Genomic DNA, 20,664 nt, shown 5'->3' on the forward strand with positions numbered 1-20,664 from the left:
GCACTGATTATACACAATGGCCAATTTCATAAAAAGGGTACATTATTGAATTATACTTGTAATGTGAACAAAAGTTCTAATACAGGACTCGAGTAAAAGAGTACATAGTGACTTTCCACCACTGATGCTGGGGTGTTTTACTGGAGATCTACAATGTAATGGGACCCTGGAGGATCAAATACTGTAAACTGTGGACACAAAATTACCATAGAATTGAAACAAATCCCCTCGGACACAAAACATTTGTAGAAAGTGACAGTGTGAAGATTACTGAATGAAAAACACCCAACTGCAGTTACATAACTATTGTTATTGCTGCGATTTTAGCAGTTGTACTTTTTGTACACCTCTGTAAACAAAACGACAAGCCGCATTAGACACTCAACATTTATTTTTATTTAAAACTTTTACAAACTGCATGTAAAACATCTAAACACTGGAATGTTATCAAAATGCATGTTTTAAACCATTAGGTTTCAACTTCTAAACAAAGTTGTTAGTTGTAAACGCTAAGACCAGAGAGATCAATTATATTTGACACTCTCAGAGATGATAAGACTTTCAGATAGCATTGCTGCGGTCATTTAAATGCTGAGCTGTGCAACCTCCTTAACCAAAGGCTTCAAAACACTGAGATCTCCTGGGAGAGAGGACACCCCCACACAATACCACAGATCCCCAGTACGGTCTGCAGGAGCACTGAAGGACTGGATCTCCACTCCCGCTGTGGCCAGAACTCCTACAAAAAACAATGCAAAAGACAGAACAGGTATGATTAAAAGGAAATAACAGCCTCTTAAGTGCTTAAAAGTCATAACTCAGAGCTACCTGTCAGCCAAAATGAAAACCAATTTAACAATAGGGAATAAATATATAGTTTTTGCCTTGCTGAAATCAGTAAAGTCGAAAAAAAATGTGACTTCAAAATGACCCTCACATTAACAACTTACTCCGTGCAACCCTACATTTCCCCTTCACTAGCTTTAAAGTAAGATGTGTGTTGTTATATTTACTCCATTAAAGCGTCTGCCTGATGAGAATAAGATTAAACATGATCTTGTCAACGCCAAAAATGAAATACATATTTAACGAAAATATGTGGCTTCTTAACTGCATATTACATAATCTATAGGACAATGCGGTTGGCATTTCATCTTGTACTGTTCATTTTGGTGATCAGAAATAGGTTTGGTTGAATTTTGGTTTATTTAAGTCTGCCGACTGTCTAAAAAGTCTAAAGCAGCGGGGATGGGTTGTAAAAATATGTACTCAGATTTTTGCAATGACCTGTAATCTTATGCAGTCAAACTATCACACTATTATGAAAGCTTAAATTACTCAAGTGAAGTAGTGGAATGCAAGAATACCATTTTTTGGAAGATTAACCATTACATTACAAACTAAAAACAAGGATTGAGAATGTTATTAGAGCTAAAACCAGCCTTGACTTACTGCATGATGGATCTCTGCTGGTTTCTAATTTGGACTAAGAATGTTGGGTATGTTTTATATTTAGTTTTTCACAGCTGTCACTTTTGTTTACCCTGCTTAAGATCCACACAGACTTTGTTAACCCTCCTGTTGTCTTCGGGTCAAATCTGACCAATTTACTACTTTTATCAATCATAACTTTTTTGTTTTACATTCGATTGCATTAAGGCTTTATGATATCCTTCACAGTAGACATTTGAACATATACAATTTCACCACTTTCATTGAATTTTGGATGATTTAGTCAACTTTGTAACACCCATGGTGTTCCCACTCACTCACTGCGTGTCGTCGTCCACCCCTTATGATACAATATTCACAGTTTGAAAGGGTGTTAAATGAAATTTGAAATAGCCTCATCCTAAAATTCCATACCAGCCACTGAGGACAGGAGCTGTGGACTTGCGGAGGCCTTCAAGAACAGCAGGTTTCCAGTGAGAGAGACCGGCTGTCTGAACACACTGCCGCTCAGCTCCAGCAGCACCGGCACGCCACCCTGAACTGAACCAGTGGCTTTGAAGCTGCTGCCGCTGGCCACGATCTCCACCATACACACACCACCTGCCGCATCAGATGAGCAGTGGGCCTGGTTTACCTGAAGAAATGCATGTAGGAAAACTTTATTTAAAAAAGTAAAGACACACACGTTATTGTCATGTGGACTTTGCCAGAATGAGTTTCTGCTGTACCATGATTCCAGACTCCTTGGCAAGGCTGAGCACATTGATTAGGTTCGGGCAGGAGCCAGATCCATTGGCCAGCAATCCAACCAGTACTGATGCAGTCATGTAACCAGTGGAGGACTTCATGCAATCCCCTGGTTTAAAGAAAATTGTACATGGTGTTGACAGTTAAATACTTCAAATTAAATATGAAAAACAGCAGAAAGCCATCAACTGCAGACACAACAGTGATCATTTCAGAATCATACCACTAGAGGGAGAAAGAGAACACGATTACAATATTTTCTATCTATGTTATATGACAGCCCCTTAAACCGGTTAGAGGAGTGGTTTTACCTCGAGTAGAGATTTGAACACTTGTGAAAGGTTTCTTAGAAGAAGTGCATGACTGCAGCACGGCTCCAACGGCTTCTCCGAGTTTGATCAGCTGGTGAGATTCCTGGGAGAAAGTGCTAGCCAAAACTGATGCATTTACCTACAAAAAGGAGAAAAAAATTGAATATAAAAACAAGACATGAACAGTGGAGTGCTTTTGTGAACTGGGTGTGGTGGCATATGTTCCTGTCTTCTGTACAGGAAGCTTAAGAAGTCTGACAATTTAGGGGCCGACAAAAGCGTTGTAAAAATTGTATTTTCATTTGTGTCTACTCGTTTGTTTCTTCATTCACCTCAACTTAATCTCTCCTGACAGAAAGAATAATCAGTTAACGGGTATTGAACATAAAGTGTAAAGTACAATTGCTTTACAAAAAAAAAAGAAAAAGTAGCTTTTCAAATATTGTTCACTTTTTTTTAATATGACAAGCTAAGTGTATCAAACTGGGTGTAATTTTGCATTTATATTTTACATTGCTTTTTTAAAATGCAAAATGTCTTGCATGCTGCACCAAAAAAAAAGGTTGATGATAAAATGTAACACTTCAATATGTATGGCAACAAAAAATGTCAAGGTCTGAGAAGTAATTTGTTACAAGTAGAACTGAGTGTTACTTACTGCTCCGACCAGCTTCTTGCCCTTCACCATGTCCACAATCTGCAGAGCGATGTCCTCCCCACAACGAGCCTGCGCCTCCTTCGTGCTGGCTCCCAGGTGAGGACAGCTGATCACGTTAGGGTGGTCGACCAATGGGCGGTTCTTAGGAGGCTCCTGTGGCAGAAGCATGATCACGAAGTAAGATGGAGAAACCATTTCATTAAAGGTGGAGTAGGTAATTTTGGAGAAACCAGCTCGAGTGCGCTAGAATTTGAAAATACACAGCCGGAAGAAATCTGCTACTTCCTTACAGAGCCCCTCCTCCAACACACACGAACGCGCACATGACCAATGAGGGCACGAGATAAGTTTGTGCACAGATGGAAGGCTGACAGGCAGGTAGGCCATCCAGTTATTTTAGCCGGGCCGGCTAAAATGATTGGTCGTGCTTTTTACAGTATTACGGCTTCCACAGATGACATTTTTTTATGGATTTTTTGTCAAAGCACTTAAGATATTCATTGCTATCGGGATGTTAAGAGCATTCCATGGAATATAACAAAAAGTGTATCTCGAGTCTGTTTCTCAAACTTACCTACCCCACCTTTAATATTAAAGAGTGATAAATGACACCATTTCATGTTCCAATCGTCTTGCCTCAACAAAGACATCGAGCCCTGCTCCTCCGCACTGTCCGGACTCCAGAGCTCGGAGGAGAGCGTCCTCATCGATGATGCCCCCTCGTGCACAGTTGACAACCTTTACTCCTTTCTTGCATTTAGCAAACGATTCATCATTAAGAAGACCTTGGGCAAAAAAAACAATTGAGGTTCACATTTTCAGTAAAATGAACGATGGCTATGTAATGATGAGAGCTTTGAGACTAACCGACAGTAGAGGGCATCAGAGGAGTGTGGACAGTGATGTAGTGACACTGTGGCCACAACTGCTCCAGGGACATCTGCTCCACCCCCCAGCTGGCTGTCACCTCAGGAGGAGTGATTGGATCATAGCCGATTGTCTAAGGAGGGGGGAAAAAAGCCATGTTTGCTTAATTCAATCACCAAGTGCAAGTGCAAATAATTACTGTTGTACGTGAACAGTTTAGTTAAGTATAACTTACCCTCATGCCGAATGATTGCATTCTTGAGGCGACTTCCTTTCCTATTCTTCCAAGTCCAACTATTCCAAGGACCTTGCCATAGAGCTCTGCACCCATGAACTGTAGAATTAGAAAAAAAACATTGACCCCATCCAAGCTTCACATCTGATCAGTGATGACTGGCTGAACAATGGAGCCGACCATGCATCAGTAACCGCTTTGTGTGCCCACTGCAAACATGCACAGCATATGGGGGCAAACTAAAATCTCTGCTTACCTTTTTGCGATCCCAGTTCCCTTGCTTCATCGACATGGCAGCCTGAGGCACATTTCTGGAAAAACAACCACATAATAATGGCACTCATGCAGAACTTCCATGCAATTAAAAAAAGCACGTTGACAACGGCTGATCTCACCTTGAGAGGCTCATCAGCAGGGCACATGTCAGCTCGGCAGCACTGATGGTGTTTCCGCTTGGTGTGCTGGAGAAAACAGTCTACAGTTAATGGACAGTACATTATACTGAAACTGCACAGGAAGAAAGTTACATAGACTGGAGACTTACTTCATGACAATAATACCCTTCTTGGTGGCAGCATCAACATCCACATTGTCCACGCCGGTTCCAGCTCTTCCGATGATTTTTAGATTAGCAGCATTGATGACATCAGCTGTTACCTTTGTGGCAGATCTGACCACAAGGCCATCGTAGTCCTAGGGTGGAGAGAGGATTACAGTTCATCTCATGGAGTTTTATATCTGTTGGTAGTTTATTAAAGGCTAGATTTACACCTCAACAAAGTGCCAATGTCCATGTTTCCAAAAACCTTCCACTAAATCACTCTGCTCAGTATATTAGACTAGTGCAAAGGTTTTTGGTAAATTGTGCCACTACAGCATAAAACAAACGGTCATGAAAAGGGCCTTAAAACCAAGACTATATCTTGATGCCCCATTCTTCTAGGGGAGCATTTTTTGTTGAACTTGTAGTTTTATTAATGTAAATTGACCATGAGCCGTAAACAAAGCCATCTCCTGATCTGTGTGGCCTACATTTTTTACAAGAAAATGTTGTAACCATGGAAACAGGTCAGCTCGACAACACAGTATTGTCTGTTACCACCAAGTAACAAAATGCTGCTTTTGGACACATTTTCTATCTTTGCTTAGTGTTTAAAGAGGCACAGTTGCTCATATTAAATAACATTTTGTGAACAACAGAGAAAAGCAATATACTCAGAAGGCACAGTGACAAAAAAACTGTCCAATGAATAAGGTATTGTTGTTCAATATGACTTCATGTTTTATTGTTTGTAGAAAGCCAGTGGCAACAAAACAGCACTGGGTGAAGGTCGTTAGGACTGGAACAACCCAGCACCAGATGTGAAAGCACCATAAATAACTCAAAGCAGACAGCACACATGAGGGCAGTAAGAACAATGTGGGCTTAATGAGATTTAGGAATAGTTCAGGTTTTGAAGTTGGGTTGCATGAGGTACTTGTCCACACTTGTACTTGTATCTACAATACATGGCTGTCAGCACGTTCCCAGTTTGGAGAAGCAAACAGGAGTTACAGCATTGAAGAGTATGTTCTGCTATGAACAGAGTTAAAGCAAAATGTATTTTAGCAAAATAATCTGTTTATCACTTCACCTTGCTGTCAGACAGCCGTTAACCAGAAACATGGGGTGTGCTACATCCATCTACTGTGGATAGACTATGGAAAATTACCCTAAATAACCCCACTTCATAATATGTGTTCATTAAGTGTAACCAGAAAGGGCTCAGTGGTTTAAAAAATAATGCAAACCACTCACTTTTGCTTAAGGCCCTTACAAGATGTTAGTCAAGTCCTGCATACTGCAAAACACTTTTATCCATTACAATCCATACTTTCTGATCCAACAAATCTAAAATGATACAAAGGCAAATACTAGTTTCTGATACATGCACAGCCTCTGCAATAAACTGACAAAAGCTGACAATGTGCTGCATGTGGCACTGTGAGAAAGTGATGGGAGAGCTGGTAAAGTCAGGGATGAGTTGCATCAGCTTCACAAGGGGCGGTGCTAAATGCAACTAAAATCAATTGGCACATCCAAACCCGACAAATACGTGTCTGGCTCAGAGGAAAAGCCTGAGAAAAAGGTATCGGTATATTGTACTAAAAAAAAAAAGGTGTACAGACAATTAAACGTTGTATGACAAAACAACTAAAAACAGGCGTTACTTCATTGACAATACTTTCACTCAAGACATGCGCACAGCTACATCGATTGACAGAAGCTTTAAAATGATGCGAGCTAAACTCTTTTTCAAATATGTGGCGCAGGAATAAAAAACGACAGCCGGTGCATGATAAAGCTTTTGTGCGACACTGGTGTGCACACTTTACCTTAATCGCCGCCATTAATTCATCCCTTTTCATATTGGGTTTTTCCGTAACTCGAATGCCATTTTCCTCCAGAATCGCCTTGCAGCGAGGATCGACATTTTCACTGATTAAAACAGTCTTGATGCAGATAGGGGCCATCTTGGGGTTTTTCTTCCGGGGTTCGCTGCTTGTTGCTGGTTGTCTGGAAACGTCGGGTGGCTGGTCCTTTCCTGAAGTGATGGACACCGTGCTTGGTCAGTTCCCTCTGCTGGTTTTGAAAGGAGTTCTGGGATTTTAAGGCGGCCCCCTTTCAAAGTTATCCCGCCCTCGTCCTGCTCTGATGTAACATATAAAAGAGGCCCTCTGGAAACCAGTTTAACAAAGTAGTGCCAGGCAGGCCATTAACAGTGGTAGAAGAAAAAACGGCTTTTGTAAAAATTGCATAGCCTATCACTTTAAGCAGGCATTCATAATGTGTATTTAGTAAACGTACAGAATGTCCTATATTCACAATACCAAAAAAACAAGTAGGCAACTCGTTATTATGCAGGGATTTGGCTCATGTCAGTGTTACAGAAAGTAGTAAAATAAGTGTAGCACAATATACAACTATTAATACCACTCATTTTTTGTAAAAATGCTCTTTTACAAGAAGAAGCCCTTTATTCAAAATCATACTTAAAGTGGACCTATCATGCTATATTTAAATGATATATTGTAGGGCCATACCTATATAAGGTATATTTATACGTTTCTGTTTTCAAAATACCAAACAGATCATGCATTTTAGCCATGCCTCATTTCGCTCTATTGGCGCGTTTCCACTACAGCGCGGAGCACGGTTTAAGAGGGCTGTGACGTCAGCGGCCCGTCTTTGGTTGCGTTTCCACTTGGCCTAGTACCGGCCGGCGGGTCCTAATTCACAGTTTTTCTGGCCTCATAAAATCGTGGGTCTAGGGCCAGAGACAACGAGGCTGAGTCGGGCTGAGTATGCTAAACTAGAGAGAGCATCGCTGGCAAGGGGGGCTACAACTACAACAAGATGGACATATTTGACCGTGATTTAATTGTAATACACGTTTCAAAATAATGCCGAAGTAACAACATACTGATACCGGTTAGTAAAAACCATGAATTAATGCTTTGTCAAGTCTGCAGACAGACGGCAGGCGAAAAACCTTTTAAAATGCGTGTTTTCTAAATGGAGATTGGCTAAGCTAACGCAGTATATGCTCCGACCGTCCACACTCACAACAACGGCCTATACAGACATAAATAAAGCAGCGACTGTATTCGCCATGACACAGGCAGTCTGTGGTTTGTACTTGTTTAACTTTTGTCTAGTTTCTGAACATATATGAGGAGCTGTGAGCTCTGAGTGCTAACAGCTAACGGCTGTGTTGTTTTTCTGGGGTTCTCATTGAAGATGACGTCACGGCTCCGCCTACACTGCGTTACTATAGATGCTACCCCAGTTCCTAAACTGTAATGGTAATGCGCCATAAAGTGAGCCAGTCCTAACGAGGCCTAGCCATACCGAGCGAGGCCGAGCGAGGCCGTGTAGTGGAAACACGCCATATGTGCTGTTTGCTGTCTACGGGTCTGATTCTGCTGACCACGCCCCCCTGCAGGAGAGGGGAGACGTGCTCTGACCAGCTGCTGGGCTGTCAGAAGAGGGGGAGAAAAAGAGATCTCCGTCCTCCGTGTTTTATTATATAGAGTCGTTATTCATTTGTTTTAAAGCTCAATAAATAATAGAGAAGACCTTTGACCGGCACTTTTCTAATTTTGTCCGGAAGATTTAAACTTTAACGGACATCTTGACCGGCGAAACAAACTGAAACTGAAACTCTGCCGCACGGTCCCCTCGTTCCTTGGAAGAGGCGGAGAGGTGGGTGTTTGTCATCTGCTGGTGGACTAACCAGAGAGAATTACAGTGCTTGCCTCGACGGGGAGGGATTGCATTGCAGCGGGAGCAAACGCTTGCCTCGGAGAGGGAGAAAAAAAGCCACAGCGGAGAATAAACAGAAGGGTATAGGCCTGGCATATGTACTACAGCGTCTCCAGCGCTTTTGAATGGCAATGGCCGTGGCTGTCTCCTCCTGATTGGTGGAGTTGGCCCAATAGCCGTAGCGCCACCGTCCTGACGTCAGGACAGTGTTCAAATCTGGATCAGTTTGTATCAGATCCGTTGCAGCCCCTTTTTTAGAGATTTGGGTATGGAGGAAAATAGAGAGGGTTGTGTTGCATGATTTTGCATGATAGGTCCCCTTTAAGTAAAATAACATAAGCATCAGCACTGCCTGAAGTAAAAGTTCCCTATACAGGCCATGCAAAAGGCCCATTTCAGAATTATACACATTACAAGTTTGTAATTGTTAATTCCTTCATGCTATACATGTTTTTATTTACCAGTAGATCAGGGGCCTCATTTATAACGCCTTGCGTAGGATTGACGTAGGAAGGTTGCTTACGTAGTACAAAGCACAAAAATAGGTACATAAATTTTCCGCCATTTTCCGATTCACAAAACGTTGCGTACCGGCGAGGGAAGTGCGTACGGCACTCCCTACGCCTGTTTCCCTTGATAAATCACAATCGACTCGTAACGCCCATATTTGCCTATACATAGTCAAAGAAACGCCCATTCATTCATTCATTTTGAATTTTGACTGCATGAAGAAGATCGCAGGAAATTACGATAGAACAGCTAAAAAAGACATCTCACACCGTGTCAGATTTTGGTTATTGTGGGGAGGTCGACATAAATCATATTGTTTAGTGGATGCAGTTTGAACCAGAGTAGCAGCATGGAGGTCGGATCGTCACAAAAATAAATAAATAAGTGGTCCGAAAAAAGTTAATGACAAAACAAATACACATAACCTTCCTCAGGCAGTGTGTTTGTCCCGGGGACAGGAGACCCCCCCCTTGATGAGAAACTAAGAAATGATCGGGGAATCCCTCCGGAGTGGAGTCATGACGACTGGATCTGAATTATTTTGTTGTATTTGGTGGTTTGTGTTCCAGCTGTCGATCAGCAACTATATATCCATAATCCACCAGTTAAAGGAAATACAACTAATGGATTGTGTTATATTAGCTGTACAATTTACCACATATGGTGTTCTTAGTTTCCATACCTCCTGTGTTTTACGAGCGACTTATCAAGTCTTGGCAAACGGCATAAAACACGATTAAACGTGATAGTATATAAAACCATGCTCGTATCTACAACCTATAGAAATGCAAAACGGCGTCAGTTTAGACGTAATTCTGTCCTCCTGCTTACCGCATCATTTATGAGGAAACATTTCATAACATTAACACAACATATTCGAGGTGGTTTTAAATAGCATATCCGTATTTATTTATTTCTCCAAGTTATGTTTTTGTGTGCACTGAGGAGTCTCAAACAGGCGTTTGTTTAATCATTTTAAGATTGGCTTTAATCAATGTTTGAAAATGAATTCTTCATATTTGATAAATGAGAGGTAACATTTTATTTATGGTATTATTTCCACATATTTCTCTCCATTCTTCCTTCTGCCAACGGTGTCGCAGTTTCTCGTCTCTCCCGTTTGTGTGCTTAGTGCGTACGCATGGGTTAGAGTTTGCGTGGAGGACCGCACATTTTCCCGTCAAGTTAGTATTTTATAAATCGCAAACATTGCGTAGAAACTGGCGTACGCCATTTTTTGAGCGTATATCCCTTTATAAATGAGGCCCCAGGTCAGTCAAGTCAATTTTTCAGTCTTAATTCAAGAGATGCTGTTCATCACATGACTCATTAAGCTGCACATGCATATGTTTGTTTGTCAGAATGTCACAGTCGTAGTAGTACATATTTTTTTAACACTAGATTTTACAAAACAGATGATTTGATTGTATGCTGATGAATCTGTATGAGTATTGGTACAGCAGTTGTTTGAGTGGGTAGGCCTACAGTATATATGTGTCATTGAATTGTGAAGGGGTGTTTCCCTGTCTCCATTACCCTGAACAGGAGAACAACAGTAAGAGCAAAGCAGTTCTGGAGTCTAGATTGAACATTAATTTGTTTGACTAATCTGCATTTACAGATGTCCTACCACTCAATTCAATTAGTAAACTGTTGAAGTCATATGTGTCAATTGTATTGTGTTTCCCGGTTATCCATGACAGCTTGAGCAAGTCATATTTTCCTAAAAATATATTTTGCATGATTTAAGTACAAAGGGGTAAACATTTTTGGCCATATTTCTATGACATTGATGTGTGTGATGTTACATGTTGGGGTCCCACAGCGCCATCTGGTGTCCATCAGCTGAAATGCTTCTGATTAGTTCAGCCGTTGCCTGGATACACCGCAACAACAAATGCGGACACTGAACCAGAGCCGTTTGTAATCTGAATGTAACACTAGCTACAGAATCATTTCAACATTCAGTGTTTTTTTGAGGTTATAGATATCGAGTACCAATGGCATCGGTGGTCCAGCACGGCCGAAGAACAGGCTCCAGTAAGAGAGGTGAGAGTTTATCTACTTTTACAAAAGGTATCTAACCTAACGCTGTCTGTCACGGCTAAAAATAAGTTTTTCAAGGAGAGAGCAGTCTTGAAATACTGACCTTAAACTCAATACAGAACATTTGGAGGGCCTTGGAGAACATGTTGTTTAGTTATATATTGCATCCATCCAAAGGCATGCCCAAACTTCTTGCCAGAAAACAACTTCCTGTAGATTGATAGAGAACTGCACAGTGCTATTTTTTGCATGCATTTATATCTCATACATGCAAGGCCTGAGCCAGGATTTTAAATCCCAGAGTGCAACCTCCCCCATGAAGCAAATAACCAACAAGACAAGCCTGTGAAATGTTATTATTGTATTTGCCCACTTATTATAACTTTAAGAGTTCTGTATTGGTCTGTGTAATAATTGCTATTTTAAAGCTGTTTTAACAATCACTTGATATATTTCTGGTAGAGAAATAGAAACACCACACAACACACCTAAATTGGGACAACATGTCATTTAGCAGCAATACATAAATAACTTGAATCAGATTATTAATTTTTACAGGGCCTACCTCATTTTCATCATCTCCATAAATAATATCATTACAACATCTGCTATTTAATTACTTGTGTAATGACAGAATGTAACTTTAACTTGGAAGAATAAATATGCATATCATTCTGGAGAAAAGCTTTTACTGGAATATGTGACTATTTTAAAGTATGAATCAGCAATGTACTCAACTATCCATACTCCACAAAGGGGATGGTGCTTGAATATAATTCTAGTTTTATTTCTACATTTGTTTTATTAGTATCTTCAGCTGAGGAACCCAGCAGGATGATCGAACCCCCAGACCTCCGACAGGTCACTGTCTTAAGCAAACGAGATTGGCAGAGGATTCAAGATGAAGTGAACCGGGTTAATAAAGACAAAGATAATATGAAGGAGGCAGCCAAACAGAGAGAGGCCCTGCATTTGCAGTCAACGGAGGTGGTGAAACTCTGGTCCAATACCATCGCTGTAAGTTTCCTGTACAGATGTTTCAAAGATTTTATTTGCTGTATTACATTTTGACCTGCTTATTATGTTGCACAGCAAAAGCACAGCCTACTACAGTAGAGAAAAAGTTCAATACACTGTATTGTTTTTTAAAGGGTCAAAGGCAAAAAAAAGTTAGAGGCAAAGAAGAACCGTGAGGAGGCTGAGGAGGAAAAAAGGAAAATGATTGATCAAGAAGAGGCCAAATTTCAGCAGCAGCAGCGTGAAGAGGCCATTGAAAAAGCCAAGAATCAGCTCTATTATGAAACCAACCGTATTAAAGGACTACACGTTAGTATCGCATGAGAAATATTGTGTCACCTGTACATGTTTGGCTATACAGTATGTTGATGTTTTGGGATAATTAATGATTGTTACCTCTTCCACAGCGTGCCCTCGTGCTGACTGAGGTGCTCAAGGAGAGGGAGGCGCAGATTGAACTGAAGCAAAAGATCAAGAGTGCCTCCAAAGCTGTCGACAAAGAACTTCTGGATCTGGAAAAGACCGATATTGATGAAGCTTTGAGACAGGAGCAGGAGAAAGCACATCGGAAAAAGCTGGAGGGACAGGCTGTGGTAGGGGACCTGAAAAACCAGTAAGTCTCACATCAGACAAATTATAGGCATTCCAAAGATATGCAAACACATGCAACATGAGAAAATGATACCTGTTCTTTAGGATGAAGGAACGTGAGCAAGTGAGAGAGCGTGAGAAGATCGAGAACAGGAAGGACGGAGAGGAAGCCCAACGCCTTTTAGAACTCCACCATTTGGAGCAAAACATGGAAGAAGAAAGACAAGCAAAGCTGAGGAGAAACCTTATGCACGGTCACCTGGTAGGGCCTTAGCTGCACAGGTCATCTAGTATTTTTATAATTTATGACACCTAATGTTTAATCTGTATATGCAGGAACACGTCGCCAACAGTGACCTCATAAGAGCAACAAATGCAAAGAAGCAGGAGGCTGAAGAGGAGCAAAGAAAACTGTTCCTCTCTTCCAGACAAAAAATTATAAAGTTACGGAAAGAAAAAGAAAAGCAATTGTTCAGGTAAGACCCGGGCAAAACATCTCAAGTGATACAGTTGCAGTTGGATCCTTTGTGTATTAAGACGTGTGACGCGTTTTTCAGTGAGGCCCAGATGCGAAGAGAGTGGACCATGAACAAGCTGACTGTCACTCAGCAGGAGAAAACTGACGACGAGGAGCAGAGGATCGCAAAGGCTGTCGCTGAGCAGGATGAAAAACTGGCACAAAGGAAGAGAGAGGAGGATGAGAAGAAGGCGGCCATGTTGGAGTCAATAACTGCACACAGGGAATTCATGGTAACACAAGTTCAGATATTGCACCTGCAAAATACTACGGTTGCATTGAAGCTCTTTATAAAGTAGTTAATACTAATAATAAGGACATATTATGCTTATTTTCAGGTTCATACATGTAACTTCGGTTTCTACCAAAACATGTTTAAATGCAGCAAATATGTCAGGACCGGCCCTACATGTAACAAAAGGTTCTCACCTGTTTCACAAACTGTGTTTCCCTAGCAAGAAAACAAGGAGCAGAAGGACAAAACAACCAAACAAAGCATGATGGGCACACTTAAGGCCATGAAAGAGGCCGACAGAATATTTGAAGAGAAACAAAAAATGAAGGCTCAGAAGATCAAAGCAGATGGAAGAAATGCACATGAGTTCAATGCTACAGAAATGGTAATGTTAAAACTATCTCCTCCACACCATTACATGATTCATAGCCCTTTTTAACATGTCCCCTTCATCCTCCAAATATAGGCTAAAAAAGGTGCCAAGCTCCAGCAGCAGAAAAAAGAGGAGCAAGAGTTTCAGGAGGACTACGCAGAGGTCATTGCTAAAGAAGAACACCTGTTTCAACAATACTCTCACGACCTCATCAACGCAGCGGCTGGGGCTCAGCGAAATGTGTTTCCTCTCTCCAAAGCGGCAGGGCAAGGGATCGGAGGAGGGCTCGGTCCTACTTCTTGCTACCTCGTTCAGGACAACACTGGGGCTCAAATGCCCAAATATGTCTCTGGTGCCACCCAGGACATTAAAAGGCTTAATGAGGCACAAAATATTCTTCAAGCCAAGATGAGACTTGGGTTCACATGGTCATAGGTCTCTACTAGCTGCCAATTCTGTTTTAAAGTTTTGAACTCAGTGATTGTTTTGATAACATCAATAAAATGTTTTTGACTGAGGCTGTGTGTGAAATCCCTCCCTACTGCTTAAGTAGACTCAATAGTGTAGTGATTGGACACTTATGATTAGCCATATTTAGTCATCAGTTTCAGCGCTACTGTCGCACGATTTTGAAATTTAGAGAAGACGCATTGCATTGTGGGATTGAAATCCAGGTGGGTGTCCAGTACATGGATGTATAATAAGAACCAGGAAGAAAGGAAAGGAAAAGGAAGGTCCAGTATAGAGTGGCGAAGTCCCTCCCCTTCCGGTGGACCTCCATGGGACCTTATTTTGGAAAAAACTATGTATTGAAGTCAATGGAGAGAGAAAGATTATCTTTCGATCCCGTTTGAATTGTGCCACGAATTACACATATGATGTTTGTCAATTTAAAAGATAATTTTGCAAGTCAAAAAAAATAAAATGTGTCGTAAAACTGTGTAGTAACACATTTGTTTGTGTGAAACGCTCAATGAACTACATCTCTGGTCAACCACACACGTCACCAAGATGGCTGTCACTACTGTCTTGTCAACAAAACGATTGACTACCCTCACTATCACCACAATGAAACACGTCCAGAAGAATGTCATGCAAAGCTGCCTGCCTGCCTTCCTTTGATTCTCTCTGAACTGCCTGGTCTTTTTCATTTCAACCATTTGTGCAGATAGCATGAAGTAGAAAAGATCGCCGATTACCAGTGCAGTAATAAAGTAATCTGTAGAAAAGCACCGTATTTAGGTCAGCCTTCATAGTAAGGCTACATTAAATGTTATAATATTCATCGTGTCCTTTCTACTGTATATGCATATATTCCTGTCTATTGCTTTCATTTGTGTTTCATGTTATTATGTTTATACTTGTTTCCACACATTTCACAATTTGGGATGAATGAAGTATCTAAATGATATCTATTTGTCTATCTATCTATCTATCTATCTATCTATCTATCTATCTATCTATCTATCTATCTATCTATCTATCTATCTGTCTGTCTGTCTGTCTATCTATCTATGATATCCATCTATGATATCCATCTATTTATCTGTCTGTCTGTCTGTCTATATCTATCCATCTATCTGTCTGGTAAGGTAAAATTAGGCCGATTAATAAAATGTGAAGTGCTTTGTAACTTTGACTGAATACACAAAAAACAATGAAGAAAGAGTTTCCTCTGGGCTGCTTCGCTGCCAGCTGCTCCCCCGGGACCCGAAGTGGGGTAGCCTGTACTTCAACATCAATGCCTACGAAAGTGCTCGATATATGCTGTATTGAACCAATAAACTAACACAAACTAACTGTATCACCATAACATGATGATGATGATGATGATGGTGATAAAGAATGCATCTAACGTTTCGCTGTTCATTATAATAAAAAAACAGAGCATTAAACAAGCCATCATGCTCTTACTTTGAAATCATGCGGAAATGTCGTCATCAGCAGGCCATCACGTGGTTTCCGAAAATAACGGAGTTACACGAGTAGATTTTAGCTGAGACCAGAGGAAAGTTTGTCTCAAAATTCCGTGTGTGTAAAAAGACGATCCACAAGCAGAAATTTGAGATCCACGAGCAGAGAGTTGAGATCCACAAGCGCATTTTTGGTCGACAAATACAAAATGGATTCACAAATGCCTGATCGAAAGTTGTAAATGTTAAAGAGATATTCACAGATCTTTTTTTTATTTGTGAACATATTTAGCGTATTTGCAGATCCGTTTTACATTTGCAAATTTATTTGTGAGTTTGCAAATCTTTTAAATGCATTTGTGGATTGTGTTTTACATTTCCAAATCACATATTTACACACAAATAATTTGTATGTTCACACAAATAATTATGAGACATATCTATGCCCATACACTGACGTCACTTCTTCTTCTTCTGCTTTGGCTTTACTGGCAGGCCACAAACCACTTCACGGCGAGTACAGTAAGGTGGCGGTATGCACCTTAAAGTTGTTTGCAATCCGCTACAAAACAAGACAAGAAGAAGAAGAAGAAAAACTTCCCGCGTATACTGTCTGTTGTTTACCTTCCGACCTCAGACATGATGGAGATGGAGTCGACTGAAGTTGTGCTGTTTGTGCTCATGTTATACAGCTTTGTAACTTCGTTAATGCGGCCTGAGCCAGAGCCTATTAGGCGTCCGACACAAATCCGGAGCCGCCACACGTCGAATGCTATAATCGCAAAGTTTCTTCAGCATCAAAGGCAGTTTAAAAGCCTTAGGAAAAGGATTGGCCGACGGAAAGCACACATGACTGCCATGTTTCACCGTAGGATGGCTGATGACGATGAGCGTTTTCACGCCCTAAGAACAGCAATGGTAAGTTCAGTAAATTATTAATACTATCTAATGTAGGATTTGTGGAGTTATGTAGAGCTAATTTGCGCCTTTGTATGTGTTCCAGATATGCAAATACTACGGGACGCGTCGTGTCCCGCGCTCTCTCTGGGTGAACAATAGAACCTCGGCCTGGTGGGAGAACGTGGTGCCAACGTACACCGATGTCCAGGCGTTGGAGGACCGGCGTGCCGTGGTGAATGAGTCGCTGCGCGGAGATCAGGTGGTGCAGTTCACCCAGGCCCAGGAAACGGAGGCCAAAATGCTCACCTCGATGGAGCGCCAGGCAGAACTGTTCCAGCAGCAGATGGAGCGCCAGCAGCACCAGGATGAAGTGTGGGCGCTGCGGCAGGATGAGCGACAAGCTGCATTTAACACTGGGTTTCTGGAAGTGCTTTCCCAGCTAGTGACAGCCAACAGGTCTTCCTCCCTTTAGTGGCCACTGTTAATGTCTGCTGCTGAGCCTATGCCTAGTTTAGGCATAGTTTAGTTAAGTTTAGTTTATTTGGTATAGTTTTTGTTAATACTGACACACGACACACAACTTTGCTCTAAGGTGTGTATGCTGCTGAGACTATCCCCACACCTGGGACAGTTTTATTTTATATTGTTATTACTGTTATCACTTTATTTTATATATAATGTTTACTGACATGTCCAACTGACACTTTATTTACATTAAAAATTGTTCTATTTCATGTTATGTCTTGAGAGTGCAATAAAGAAAACCGACATGGCGATTAAACAGATCCTGTATCTTGCTTATTTCTGACACTTTATCTTTTGTGACCTGTGTAGCATCCTATACATCACATGTAAGTGATTATTCTGATACCATCATGTTTCATCGGTTATAAACTGGCAAAGCTTTATTTGTCATTTATTTATCATCAATGTTGCAACCTTGTGGAGGAATGGCAGTGGCACATACACAAATATGATAATTTATATCATTTTAAATATTTGACCTAAACTTTTAATTCCCCCCCATTTCACACAACACAACATGGAGTCCACTATGGGCCAAACATAACATGTATGTTTCCATTTTTTATGTTTTTATTTCCAAAATGAAACCATAAAAAAACTAGGGTTGTGAATGCTAGGTTAGTATCATCATAGGGCAAAATAAAGACTGATGCACCAAATGAAACTAGGGGTAGATGGTGACTTAGTTTGAATACAGTCACGTCACATTCAAAATGGCCCATGTAAAAAGTAAAGTGCTCAAAAGCAGCTAGTTTACTATGAATTCAAGTTTACATTAAAAAGCAGAACAATTATCAATACATTTCTGAAGTTATTTACCGATTTCTACATTCCCCTCGTCTCCGTTTTCAAGATTTGTTGACAGCAGAGCCGTATAATAGAAGAGTTACGACATAAAAATTGTTCTATTTCATGTTATGTCTTGAGAGTGCAATAAAGAAAACCGACATGGCGATTAAACAGATCCTTATTTTATATTGTTATTACTGTTATTATATAGTACAACTGACACTTTATTTTATATTGACAATGTTTACTGACATGTACAACTGACACTTTAGTTACTAACATGTATGTTAGTTTTGGCTACTATTACACTATTGTAATGTTGCCTGTCTTGACTGCAAAATGAAAGAGAGAAACAAAAGCACTGTACAAATGATCAGCTTTATTGTCAATGTTTACATTTATTGTTTACAATGTACAATTTACACGCTGTTCAGATGCCTCATAAGGGCTGTGCGTGTGTCTTGCCCCCCAGCCTCGGCAATGGCTGGCGCTGGCCCATCAAGCTGGGTCGCCGGTAAGGCAGTCCATTCGTCCCTGTACTCATCATCATTACTTTCACAAAGGTTATGTAATACGCAACATGTTGCCACCTGGATTTTGATCTTGTCCATCTTGCAGTTGTTTCTTTTCATCAAGCACCGCCACCTGCCCTTCAGTCTGCCAAAAGCGTTCTCCACCACCACTCGTGCTCGGCTTGTTTTGTGATTGTACACAAGTTGCTCGGGTGTGAGCCTTCCTTGGAAAGGTTTCATCAGCCATCTTTGCAGGGTGTAGGCTGAGTCACCAAGGATATAGTAACCCACATCATGTCCACCAATATTCTTTGTTACATGAGGAAGTAGACCACCCTTATCCACAAAACTACACAGTGATGACATGCCAAACACTCTGCTATCATGCATGCTACCTGGTAAGCCAACAAAAACATTCCAAAAGAGGCCTCTCCCATCCACAACACACTGCAGGACGAGCGAGTGCCAGCCTTTGCGGTTGAAATACTCGTTGTGGTATTCCTCTGGTCTCAGAATGGGGATGTGTGATCCATCTACTGCACCTACACACTGTGGCACACCCCATCTGCGCTAAAAAAATAACGCCATCTCCTCTAACTTCTCAGCATTCGGCCATGGCATGAACTCACAAAGGAGTATGCTCACAACAGAGGAGCAGAACTCGTGCACACAGTAACACACTGTAGATCTGCCGACTCCAAACAAATGAGAGATGGTCCTGTACTCAGAGTTGGTCGCAAGTTTCCACAGTGCTATGGCGATTTTTTTAGCCACAGGGACACACTCCCGGAAGTTGGTGTCGCTTCTTCCCAACGTTGCTTCCAGGCGACTACAGAGGTATTGGAAAGAGTGCTTGGACATTCGGAAATCTTGGATCCACTGCACATCGGTGTACGTTGGCACCACATTCTCCCACCAGGCCGAGGTTCTATTGTTCACCCAGAGAGAGCGCGGGACACGACGCGTCCCGTAGTATTTGCATATCTGGAACACATACAAAGGCGCAAATTAGCTCTACATAACTCCACAAATCCTACATTAGATAGTATTAATAATTTACTGAACTTACCATTGCTGTTCTTAGGGCGTGAAAACGCTCATCGTCATCAGCCATCCTACGGTGAAACATGGCAGTCATGTGTGCTTTCCGTCGGCCAATGCTTTTCCTAAGGCTTTTAAACTGCCTTTGATGCTGAAGAAACGTTGCGATTATAGCATTCGACGTGTGGCGGCTCCGGATTTGTGTCGGACGCCTAATGGCGCGTTTCCACTACAGCGCGGAGCACGGTTTAAGAGGGCTGTGACGTCAGTGGCCCGTCTTTGGTTGCGTTTCCACTTGGCCTAGTACCGGCCGGCGGGTCCTAATTCACAGTTTTTCTGGCCTCATAAAATCGTGGGTCTAGGGCCAGAGACAACGAGGCTGAGTCGGGCTGAGTATGCTAAACTAGAGAGAGCATCGCTGGCAAGGGGGCTACAACTACAACAAGATGGACATATTTGACCGTGATTTAATTGTAATACACGTTTCAAAATGATGCCGAAGTAACAACATACTGATACCGGTTAGTAAAAACCATGAATTAATGCTTTGTCAAGTCTGCAGACAGACGGCAGGCGAAAAACCTTTTAAAATGCGTGTTTTCTAAATGGAGATTGGCTAAGCTAACGCAGTATATGCTCCGACCGTCCACACTCACAACAACGGCCTATACAGACATAAATAAAGCAGCGACTGTATTCGCCATGACACAGGCAGTCTCTGGTTTGTACTTGTTTAACTTTTGTCTAGTTTCTGAACATATATGAGGAGCTGTGAGCTCTGAGTGCTAACAGCTAACGGCTGTGTTGTTTTTCTGGGGTTCTCTGAAGATCACGTCACGGCTCCGCCTACACTGCGTTACTATAGATACTACCCCAGTTCCTAAACTGTAATGGAAATGCGCCATAAAGTGAGCCAGTCCTAACGAGGCCCAGCCATACCGAGCGGGGCAGAGCGAGGCCGTGTAGTGGAAACGCGCCATAATAGGCTCAGGCTCTGGCTCAGGCCGCATTAACGAAGTTACAAAGCTGTATAACATGAGCACAAACAGCACAACTTCAGTCGACTCCATCTCCATCATGTCTGAGGTCGGAAGGTAAACAACAGACGCCTAATGTACA

At 41.5% G+C, this 20,664-nt stretch overlaps 2 protein-coding genes across 2 annotated transcripts; one reads left to right on the plus strand and one right to left on the minus strand.

Moving 5' to 3' along the window:
* Positions 1 to 373: 373 nt before the first annotated feature.
* On the minus strand, positions 374 to 6,960 carry phgdh (phosphoglycerate dehydrogenase). Its single transcript, XM_034128608.1, has 12 exons — positions 6,647 to 6,960; positions 4,815 to 4,963; positions 4,666 to 4,731; positions 4,527 to 4,581; positions 4,271 to 4,369; positions 4,036 to 4,168; positions 3,805 to 3,953; positions 3,169 to 3,321; positions 2,511 to 2,649; positions 2,181 to 2,308; positions 1,867 to 2,086; positions 374 to 739 (listed from the first exon to the last, which is right to left on the minus strand). The coding sequence occupies exons 1-12, from the start codon at positions 6,782 to 6,784 to the stop codon at positions 585 to 587; spliced, it is 1,584 nt and encodes a 527-aa protein (XP_033984499.1). The 5' UTR covers positions 6,785 to 6,960; the 3' UTR covers positions 374 to 584.
* A 4,126-nt stretch (positions 6,961 to 11,086) lies between these two features.
* Positions 11,087 to 14,383, plus strand: LOC117481295 (coiled-coil domain-containing protein 173-like). Its single transcript, XM_034128931.1, has 8 exons — positions 11,087 to 11,135; positions 11,941 to 12,149; positions 12,557 to 12,762; positions 12,846 to 13,002; positions 13,077 to 13,216; positions 13,298 to 13,490; positions 13,713 to 13,877; positions 13,959 to 14,383. Exons 1-8 carry the CDS (start codon positions 11,087 to 11,089, stop codon positions 14,298 to 14,300), a joined length of 1,461 nt encoding a protein of 486 aa, XP_033984822.1. The 3' UTR covers positions 14,301 to 14,383.
* The last annotated feature ends 6,281 nt before the right edge of the window (positions 14,384 to 20,664 follow it).

This window comes from Trematomus bernacchii, unplaced genomic scaffold (assembly GCF_902827165.1).
Source record: "Trematomus bernacchii unplaced genomic scaffold, fTreBer1.1, whole genome shotgun sequence".
Taxonomy (NCBI): Eukaryota; Metazoa; Chordata; class Actinopteri; order Perciformes; family Nototheniidae; genus Trematomus; species Trematomus bernacchii.